The sequence below is a fragment of the Asterias amurensis genome, chromosome 9, assembly GCF_032118995.1.
Source record: "Asterias amurensis chromosome 9, ASM3211899v1".
Classification (NCBI taxonomy): Eukaryota; Metazoa; Echinodermata; class Asteroidea; order Forcipulatida; family Asteriidae; genus Asterias; species Asterias amurensis.
In genome coordinates, this window is record NC_092656.1 from 9,108,291 (window position 1) to 9,119,542 (window position 11,252).

The 11,252-nt window shown below is 41.7% G+C and overlaps 2 protein-coding genes across 4 annotated transcripts in view; one reads left to right on the forward strand and one right to left on the reverse strand.

Annotated features, from left to right (window-relative positions):
• LOC139941622 (elongator complex protein 1-like) overlaps window positions 1-744 on the reverse strand; it is a 35,561-nt gene extending 34,817 nt beyond the window's left edge. For 2 of the 3 annotated variants that reach the window (XM_071938206.1, XM_071938204.1), the window contains exon 1: window positions 213-516. The gene's annotated coding sequence lies outside the window, so the exon portion shown is untranslated. Of the gene's footprint in view, window positions 1-212; window positions 517-636 lie in introns of those variants that run through there. The other variant, XM_071938205.1, reaches the window with a different exon arrangement.
• Window positions 745-7,251: 6,507 nt separating this feature from the next.
• LOC139941812 (metabotropic glutamate receptor 8-like) lies at window positions 7,252-9,330 on the forward strand. The gene has a single exon (XM_071938434.1). The coding sequence runs from the start codon at window positions 7,252-7,254 to the stop codon at window positions 9,328-9,330; it is 2,079 nt and encodes a 692-aa protein (XP_071794535.1).
• Window positions 9,331-11,252: the final 1,922 nt, after the last annotated feature.

Below are 11,252 nucleotides of genomic sequence, written 5' to 3' on the forward strand. Positions count from 1 at the left end.
AATTAACTATAAAATACAATTAAAAACATTTTCTCTGAGAGGACTGGACCGAAGTCTGAAATGGATAACGTTCCGTATGGCGCCACCACCTTTTCACTCATTTTTACAAAAAGGGTTATCTCATTGAGGTAAACTAGATACTATATTATTTCATATCGAATGAAAAAGTGGTGGCGCCATACGGAAACTTTTCCTCTGAAATTGTATCTTACCTTCCTTTTATCTTTTTAGTTAATAAGTTTTCAAAACGATCTTTTAGATAGATGTATCGATACATGTAAATGTAACAATTTTACCCCATGCACATGGGCGCCGCCATTTTTAATCTTCTCTTATGAAACCAGAGTCCATACGGTAGCAGTAGATCTAGCCACACACACTGTGATGGGCAAGCCATCCTTTAACTATAGCTTTACAAACATGGAGCTACAAGTGTATACAATCTATGGATAACAAAATATGTATACACGTCTTTGTTTTATTAAAAGAAAAAGTATTATGATGCAAGTTTGAGGCTTTTAGGTACCCCAAAAATGTGAAATTGTGGCGCAATAGCAACATCCCTGTACTGCATGGTTTCTGATTGCGTTGAACACGGTCGTTACTTAAGTTTATAGAGGGCGCCCTGTATCTCACCTGGAAAGGTACCGGCGAATTATCACCACAGGAGCTAGCTGTTGGCAGTGGATCCGATTGGGTCATGTTTACCTGGCCCTGCAAGCACTTTCGATTTCACGAAGGATCCTGTTGTACTAAAGAGTTTATTATGGACAAGTTTAAAATAAAGTACAAAATTAATTAGTTGACATTAAAGGCAGTGGACACTATTGGTAATTACTCAAAATAGTTATCATCATAAAACCTCATTTTGGTAACGAGTAATGGTGAGAGGTTGATGGTATAAAACATTGTGAGAAACGGCTCCCTCTAAAGTGACGTAGTTTTCGAGAAAGAAATAATTTCCCACGAATTTGATTTCGAAACCTCAAGTTTAGAATTTATGGTCTCGAAATCAAGCATCTGAAAGCACACAACTTCATGTGACAAGGGTGTTTTTTTCTTCCATATATATCTCGCACTCCGACGATCAATCAAGCTCAAATTTTCACAAGTTTGTTATTTTAATACACCATACACCAAGTGAGAGGAATGGTCTTTGACAATATTACCAATAGTGTCCATTGCCGCAACAATTATTCACCATGCTAGAAGCATTTCAGCATGGCCCAGTGATGTTTGTCCTTTTCAAATGTCAACTATTAATGGTTGTGTCTTGTAATTTCCTTGATTTTCAGTTTTAGCAAAAACATGGGAAGTAGCCTAGCCTCCCTACAGCCACTCGCGTAGTATGCGGTCTATATTGATTGAATACGCATCTTCCGTTTGTGTGTAGTTGAGATTAGTGTAGCCTACAGTAGGCAATGACATTTCTCTCTATTGTATAGGATCAATACAATTGAATTGAATGGTTGCGCAAAGTTCAGAGAGAGTGCGTATCTCTCCCGCTCGAAAAAGCCACGGAAGTTTGAATATTTTGTCCAAGGAACGCTTATCAAACAAAACATTTTGCCGCCCGACCTACGGTTTAGCGATCTAGTGAATATGAAGTGGGCCGGTTTTCGACCTGAGTTCTTGGGAAGGTTTCTCTCCCCCCCCCCCAAAAAAAAAGAAGAAGAAGAAGAAGAGGGAAACAATATCGATTGCCATCAAACTAATAGAAACACAACAGCAATCGTAAAGATAATGATATTAGGCTGAAATAATATTACCTTATTACTATTAATAGAATTATTCTCTTTGACCAATATTTATTATTCCATTATATTCACGGTGTGTTCGGCTGACAGGCCATGATTAAGTTTCAATCTCCCTCATTTCGAATCTCCAGTTCACTTCATAAGTAGCTTGCATCCTGTCGATCCCCCATCGGGTCGTTGTTATTATGTTCTCATAATGGCTCTCCTAATCAGTGGTTATTATTATCCTTGAGATTTGGTTTCCTAATTTTACTCAGAAACCATCCTAAAGTTGCTTAGAATTAGAACTAGAGAAATAATAATGAGTTGTCCCCACCATAAAAATATAAAATATTTTGTGGAAGTGTCGTGGCCGAGCGGTGAAGAGCACCGAATTCAAAATCTGGTGTTTCTGATCAGCAGAGTGTGGGTTCGAATCCCCAGCCGTGACACTTGTGTCCTTAAGCAAGACACTTAACCATTGCTTCTTCCTTCGGATGGGACGTAAAACCGTTGGTCCCATGTGTTGTGTAACGCTTGTAAAAGAACCGTACACTTTTCGAAAAGAGAAGGGGTTCGCCCCGGTGTTACTGGCTGTGGCTGCTGTGTGCGCCGTAGCACCTTGTAAACCTTTATAAGGTGCTAAATAATTGCGGGTCTCAGAATTCATCACTGTAATAACCTATCTTTCTGAAATGTTGCATATACTCAGCGCCTTGAGTACCTTGTTTGGTAGATACGTGCGCTATAATATAAGACTTCGATATTATTATTGTTATTATTAGTTAGTCAAAAATAATGTTCCTTCTAGTCAACTACAATGAAAAGCTAACTGTTATTAAAGCGCATTGAGACACTGTGCATGCTATTATGATTACTATTACCTGCAATGACCATCAATATACAGCAAAATATCTTTTATCATGACATTATTGCCCTGCCGTCGATTTCACAAAGGGTTAGGACTCATCTTATCTCGAGTTAGGACGAGAAACTCTTCCTAACTTAGGATTAATCTTAAGGTCTGCATGCTACAGTGCAGGGTTGGGACTCGTCCTAAGTCCTAAGGTTAGGAAGAGTTTTGTGAAATCGACGGCTGACATACTTGTATCGCTGTTGTTTTTCCGTGCGTATATCTGGGGGTGCCGCCGCATGCGCCTCGATTAAAGGCTAGTACAAGTCTGGATGATCAGTGTATCATGAACATCTGACGCCAGACTTCAAGGCTCGTGAATAACGCCAGAAAGCTGCCGTTTTTGAGACCACACATTGACTTCACATAATTTTACATGGCCGCTAGCCTGGAGATTCGCAGATAAATCTGAGGACGTACATGGGTGTACATAAACCAGGACTTGCCATTATATTGTGGAGAATGGCAGGGGATTTAATCTAGGGATCAACTGGAACTCATTACCCAACCGTATTGAAGAGGAAATAAAAGGACCCTCTCATCTACAATCTTATTCCCTCAAAGGTGCGTCACGTGCACTGAGGAGCGACCTTAATTTCCATCGCTATATGCTTCCTGTCGAACATAATTACTGATTTAAATTGGACTCATGTGTTACGAAGAAATGTAATCAGCCAGGTAGTTAGAAGCTGGTATTCAGTTGCACGATGCTTTTGACATTATTAAGACTTAGAGTTCTCGATGCAGAGAAATACGGCCGAATGTAATTTGATTGAGTCGAACCAATACAATAAGCTGTGCGCGGGAGTGATTTATTTTTCGAATTTTGTGTTTACTTCCAAAGTTGCCCTCTATGTTTTTTTCTCTTCCCTTGTTTTTAGGTTTGCATAATATTGTGCTGTGTCCGAATTGTCCTATACTCCCACGCACCATGAACGCATGATCACGCGGAAATTTAGCCGTAGCCGTATAGTTGTAGCCACCAATCGGGACACGGCCATAATGTTGCATGAGGCCGTATCCCAATTGGCGGCTACACTCAGCTACGGCTGCAGCTAGATTTCTGCGTCATCATGCGTTGATGTAAAGGACGTCCTTAGGAACACCCTTAGCAACAGCCGTAGCTGTAGCTGTAGCCGATTATTCGGATACGGCCCTAAGGCTCTTCTCTTTCAAACCGTGTGGGTATATAGAAGAGCTGGAGGTATTTTGTTTTCTTGACATACACTCTAAAAACTTCCGGGTCAAAATTGACGCTGATCCTGTGTCTCGTGGGGTCTGACCCTTTTTCGGGTCCCGTCGGGCCAGAAGAGTTCAAAGTCTTTGATTGTGGCTTTTAGTCGTCCTACTAGCCGCTACAAACAGCGCCCTCTTGTTATAAACCTCCCTCATTTAGCCTAAATTGCGAGTTAGGGCATGATAGCTAATATAATAATGTGGGGGCGTTTGATCGTGGCTGAGATGCAGAAGAATAACCGCGATCTAAGACTTGAAATCCAGACTACGTCTGATTGGTCAATGTGACCCGGAATTGTTTTTTAAATGACCCCAAAACTGCTTAAACTGACGCAGAATTCGTGTTATGTTTTCAAATTTTAACCACTTCCAGGGTCAGGCTGACCCAATTCATTTCGGACTCGTTTTTTTTTGTAGTAAGAGTCTTTTACGGCTCGTGTTTACATGCACTGATCGCTTCCCTGTAATTGTTTTTCTCTGAAATCCCGTCACTGTAAAAAAATTACCAACTTTTTACCCATTAAAGGGCGAATAGTGAACTCCTCCAACTTTTGGGCAAAGTATTACCCATCAAAGTTGGGCGCTCTGATTGGCAAATAATTGGGTAATATTTCATCATCAATAGTTGGGTATATTTTGGTAACCAACAGTTGGGTAATTTTTTGTTTACCCATTTTCTTGGTATTTAATAATTATCAATTACCCACTTATTGGGCGATGATTTTATTCATGATCTAGTTAAAATGTTTAACCATTTTCGGTGTTATCCAACAAATGGTGAATGTATTTAACCCTTTGATTTACAGTTTCTCCTGTGATACGTCATACAACCAGGCATATAAAATATATTTTCCACGATGGCAAACGGTGGTGAGTTGTGACCTTGGCATCTCTCTCAAAATCGTGAGGGTGCTCAGTGGTTTGTAGATGCTTTGGAAGGTTAGTTTTTAACTAAATAAAGTTTGTTTCCTGTTCAGTTGTTGTACATCACAGCCGTGACAGTTGCAGCGCAAGCAATGCAGTGATAGTTCCATGCATGTGTGTCATACACAAAGCAACACAACCACTAGTCTTGGTTCCAAGACCATTGGTGTTGCGCGGTCACACACAATCAACGTTCCGATCTTTGCACGGCAAAACCTGTACACGCTTTGTGATGACCGAACGCTAGCGGGCGCTCTGTTTCTCTGTTTTTTCGGATCTCTCTCACCATAGACCTTTTCGCAAATACTGAGGCGCGCGCGTAAAGCTTGGAATTATGTGCATTGTGGTCTAGTTGGTTACAAATTTGATTCATATCTATCCAACAATGCACCTCATTTAACAGTCTGCCCTTGCGCATTGGTATTTGCGATAAGGTCTATGATCATAGACCTTATCGCAAATACCAATGCGCAAGCGCAGACTGTTGAATGAGGTGCATTGTGGGATATATATGAATCAAATTTGTAATCAGCTAGACCACAATGCACCTAATTCCAAGCTTTACGCGCGCGCCCCAGTATTTGCGAAAAGGTCTATAATCAGAGAAACAGAGCGCCCGCTAGCGTTCGGTTATTACAAAGCGTGTACAGTTTTTGCCGTGCAGAGATCGGAACGTTGATCGTGTGTGACCGCGCAACACCAATGGTCTTGGAACAAGACTACACAACCACGCATACATGCCACAACCGGCGTTGCACATAATGGCATGATAAAACTGAAACTATCACAGTAGTGTCAATGTGTTGCTCGCTCTGCAATTGTCACGACTATATGTACGACTGAATAGAAAACACAACTTCATATTTAGTTAAAACTCACCTTCAAATTGGATCTATATCCACTGGACAACCCCGCTCGTCACAGCCACTCCTCCACTCGCCATGTTGGAAAATATCTTTGTTCTACTGTTTAATGCCCAACTTTTTGGCAACTCTGTAATCGTAGTGCGCATGATCGGACGATTTTGACCAACTAATGTGCATAATTTTAACCAACAATCGAGATTAATTAATATTACCAAAAAGTTGCCCAATAAATAAGCAAAAGTGTAACCAACAGTTATGATGAATTCAGATTTTAAAACAAAGAATGGGCAAACAAAATGTTTGCCCAACAAGACCAATTATTTGTTTTGTTGATCAATTATCGACCAATAATTGTTGAAGTTACTTTGCCCAACTAATGATTTGGCCAACGTTTTTACGAGCTATAGCTCGTTTTCACAAAGCACTAAACGATTTATCGATATGGATGGGTTCTTGTCAGTATTCATAAGTATAAGTGATTATGTACAGTGACAGCACACTTTTGTTTTTTTAAGGCACTGAACCCTAACAAGTTTTGTTACGTAATCAGTTTCTTGAATGTGATGACCTTGATCGGTCGGCTAATCAGATCGTTCTGACAACCCATTTGTTTTATACTTTGTCAAGATGGTCTGGGGGTCGTCCGAGAGTGTCGGGGTTATCCTGTTTCTTTACTTAGTGTTATATCCCTTATACTGTGTATTTGGTGTAATTTTTTTTATTTTATCTTCTCCATTTTTTGAGGTTTTGAGGAAAACAATAAATAAATAAATTGGTAGTTACTAAAACTAATTATTGGCATAAAACCTTACTTGGTGACGAGAAATGGGGAGCTGTTGATGACATAACATTGTAAAGAACGCCTCCCTCTGAAGTAATGTAGAGTTTTGGAGAAAGAAGTAATTTTCCACGAATTTGATTTCGAGACCTCAGAATTAAATTTTATGTCTCGAAATCAAGCATCTGAAAGCACACAACTTCGTGTGATAATGGTGTTTTTTTCTTTGAATCTTATCTCGCAACTTCGACGACCAATTGAGCACAAATTTACACAGGTTTGTTATTTTACGCATAATAATGTTGAGATACACAAAGAAAGTGAGAACAAAAATGGTCTTTGACAATTACCAAAAGTATCCAGTGTTTTAAAAGTAGTAAGGATTGATGCGCACTTAGTGAACATAGCTCTTAGTTAAATTATATGTATCGACCCTTGAAAAAAGAGAGAAATATCTAAGAGCAAAGAAAACTAACACTGTTGTCATATATACAAATAACATGCAACACGCACATCAGTGGGAAACCATTTGCCAAAGGAAGGTCGCTGCGCTCATGGTCGGGGTGAATGTGCATTTTATCTTAAAATGCGCACGCAATTTTTTTCTTCTATAGTGACGCAAATCGTTTGGTAAGCTAATTTCGAGCAAAAAGAGTAGCAGGGCGATTGCATTTCCTCCATGGTCGATGATGAAACAAACTAGAAAGCGCAAGTCACTGGACCCTACAATTGTATAAATAGAGAACTCACTGTTCAGACGGACTATACACACACACACACACACACACACGTGCAAAGATGTCATTCAATCACTGCGCTGAAATGTTGATTGTGCTGTTCTGTTGTTTTTTACGAGCCCACAGCTCCGCCACAGGCGACCCGCGGAAATGCTTCTCGCATACCCAGCCGGGGGACATCGTCCTGGGAGGAGTGTTCCCTTTGAGTTTCAAAAGCTGGCCCTCTTGCAGTTCCGAGCTTTCCCCGTGGGCAGTCCGTCTGTCTGAGGCCATGATTTTCTCGATACATGAAATCAACAAACGCGACGACATCCTACCGAACATCACTCTGGGTTTCGACCTGCGAGACGATTGCCGATCGGAAGAACACGCCATGTGGATAGCACTGTCCCTCATCCACAACACCAGCGTGTCGTTCCCGGAGACAATACATGATGACGACTGCAACTTGAAGCCGTCGGGGAATGTCGTCGGCATCGTTGGGTCTGCCTTCAGCGAGACGAGCATCTACTTGGCTAAGACCGCTGCCCTGTTCCAAGTGCCCGTTGTGTCGTACGCTGCGTCAAGCGACGAGCTAAGCGACAAGCACGACTACCCGTATTTCTTACGCACCAACGCCCCGGATAAAATTCAAGTTCAAGTCATCATAGACCTGTTGATTCACTTCAAGTGGGAGTACATCGGCCTCATGTATTCGTTTCAGAGTGACGGGTTCCACGGGGCCTTTGCTCTGCAAGAACTAGCTGAACAGAGAGGGGTCTGCGTTGCCTTTACCTCCCCAATTCGTGAGTTTGCAAGCGCGGTAGATTTGCAGGCGATAACTGAAGAAATTGCTTCCTACGACAAAGTGAAAGTGATTGTTTTATTTGGCGCCAAAAACGAGGCACAGGCCGTTCTGCGAGCGCTGAAGGAGCAGTCGTCGCTTCGATCCAGACACATCGTGTGGATCGGCACAACGCATTGGGGTTACCGTCTGGCCGAGGAAGATCTCGAAGATGTCGTGGTCGGGTCTTTATTCCTCCGAGACTACCGTCCCAAGGTGGAAGCTTTCGGCGAGTACTACACCGGGTTACAGCCGCACTCCGACAACGTCAGTCCCTGGTTCAGAGAACATGCACTGGACTGGATGAGAAAACACGAATGCTCTGATTTGTCAAAGTGTCCTCTCGATCGTGGAAACACGGAAGGGTTGGTTATAAACAGTGTTTATTCTTATGCTTACTCCCTGGACTCGCTCATACGAAAAAGTTGCCAGAATCCAGGAGGTTGTTTGCAGAGTGCTGAAGACGTGAAGATAGACGGTGTTGAACTGTTGGCCGCGTTGAAGACAACCCAACATGACGGGCCGTATGGCAGGGTTGTCCTCGACTCTAACGGTGACGGGATCGGGAAATTTGTTGTTTCAAACTTGCAGCTCGGTGACGATGGCCAGTACATAATGGTCGACGTCGGATATTGGGATGCTGGAAACGAGACTAGGCTGTGGTTGAACGATGCCATGATACAGTGGCCTCAAAATGACATACACCCACCGGAGTCTGTGTGTAAACAAGACTGTTCACCGGGACAAGCCGTCATAGCCTTGCAAAGACGATGCTGCTTCGGTTGCCTCCAGTGCCCGGACAACAACATTGTCGCTAACGGCACTTGCTCCCCTTGCCCGGTAGAATACTGGCCGGACGAACATTGCAAAGTTTGTCTACAAATCATACCGTCCGGAATCCCTCTGAACGACCCGCTAGTGGCTGTCCTACTCATGGCTGTGGTTGTTGGCTTTCTGTTGTGTGTTACCACCGGCCTGGGCTTGGTCGCCAACAGAAACCACCAGCTCGTCAAGGCCACAAGCCGGGAGCTGACATGCGTCCACTTCGCTGGCCTCGTACTCTCATTCGTTGCTGTACTGATGCTTCTGGTCATCAGACCAGACCACAAAGTATGCTGCGTTGTAGAATCACTGATCAGCATCAGTTTCAACTTGGCCTACGCACCGACTCTCTTGAAGGTTGCCCGGATCCATCGCATCTTCAATATGGGGCAAGTCAGCGCCAGTCGACCCAAGTTTATTTCACCCAAGTCACAGGTGTTGGTAGTTGTTATCATGATCGTATGCCAGGTTAGTGAAGTCTTACTCATGAGATAAGACATTACTTTTCAAAAAAGAAGAAATTACATTGCTTGCACAAGTTTAAAAGCACCACAAATTGATACCAAAATGTTACAAACATTGCACAGCAGACATTCAACCAGTGAAACAACGTACCAATGATTTAAGATTGAACATCAAATACACACCAAGTCTAGCCATGTAAACAACAACACAAACATATTATGATAGTTATACAGATAATAAATAGGGTAGATGGTCTTAGCTTTCGATCCAAACCGGACCAGTACAAACAAATACATATCCATTTATAGAAAAAGAGACAGGAAAGGGAGTAAGGGAAGGATCCAGAAAGAAGCGGGAAAATAACAACCAATCAAAAGTTTCTATTTCAGAAACCATTGGTGGCTATGAACCAATAGGAGTAAAGTGGCGAGGACAAAGAACGTTTAGTATGAAAGGATGGATTACTGGACCATACAATTTATACAGACATACATTGTACTTTTATCGTCAAACCAGTCCAGCAAAACAATAAACTTTCTTCTTCCAAATCCAAACCCAAATAAATACTCCCGCCTTTTGGACCACTCTGGTTTTAGACGTTATGACATGACGTAGAATGTGAACAATACATACATTTTTAAAACTGTATATTTGTATAGTTTTGATATCCTCAGTTGGATCAGTCCAACAGTCCTAGAGGGGTGTCAATCAACAAGAGTCAGTGATTCAGTTGGGGGGGGGGGGGTATGCCAGGAAAAACCCAGGCAAGAATAAACTTACATACAAGATACAAAAATCGTTGACAAAAATGACAAACAAAAACTGTTTTTAAAGGCAGTGGCAATATTGGTAATTACTCAAAATAATTATTAGCATAAAACCTTACTTGGTAATGAGTAATGGGGAGAGGTTGATTGTATAAAACATTGTGAGAAACGGCTCCCTCTGAAGTGACATAGTTTTCGAGAAAAAAGTATTTTTCAACGAATTTGATTTCGAGACCTCAAGTTTAGAATTTGAGGTCTCGAAATCAACCATCTAAAAACACACAACTTCGTGTGACAAGGGTGTTTTTTCTTTCATTATTATCTCGCAACTTCGACGACTGATTGAGCTCAAATTTTCACAGGTTTGTTATTTCATGCATATATTGAGACACACCAAGTGAGAAGACTGGTCTTTGACAATAACCAATAGTGTCCACTGTCTTTAAGGGGTTGTGTCGACATGATACAGAGCGCGCACGTGCAGTAACTTTATGTGCAAGTTTATAATTCCATGTACACCACAGGCCCGCTTTGACCGTGACGACAGAGCCCCTTTAAGCCAATGAAAAAGCATGTCAATGTACCATGGGAATGTTTCAACCAAACAGATCTCTCGCTGTAGGGTGTTATGATGATTTTTCGTGCCAATCGTTCCTATCAGGCTCTGGACACCTTTAGTAACTTTCAAAGTGTCAAAGACCAGTATTCTCAATTGGTAAACACCAACATCTGCATCAAATAACAAACGAAGTTGCAATAGAATAATGACACAAAAAACCTTGTTGCGCAAATTTGTGTGCTTTTAGGTAATTATCATAGACCAGTCTTCTCACTTGGTATTTCTCAACATTGTGCATAAAATTTCAGACCTGTGAAAATTTGAGCTCAATCGGCCGTCAAAGTTCCGAGATAATAATGAAAGAAAAAACACCCTTGTCACACGAAAGTTGTATGCTTTCAGATGCTTGATTTCGATACCTCAAATTCTAAATCTGTGGTCTCGAAATCAAACTCGTGGAAAATTACTTCTTTCCCGAAAACTACATTACTTCAGAGGGAGTCGTTTCTCACAATGTTTGTTTTACTATCAACCTCTCCCCATTACTCGTCACCAAGTAAGGTGTTATGCTTATACGTATTTTGAGTAATAATACTGTCCACTGCCTTTAAAGGAACACGTTGCCT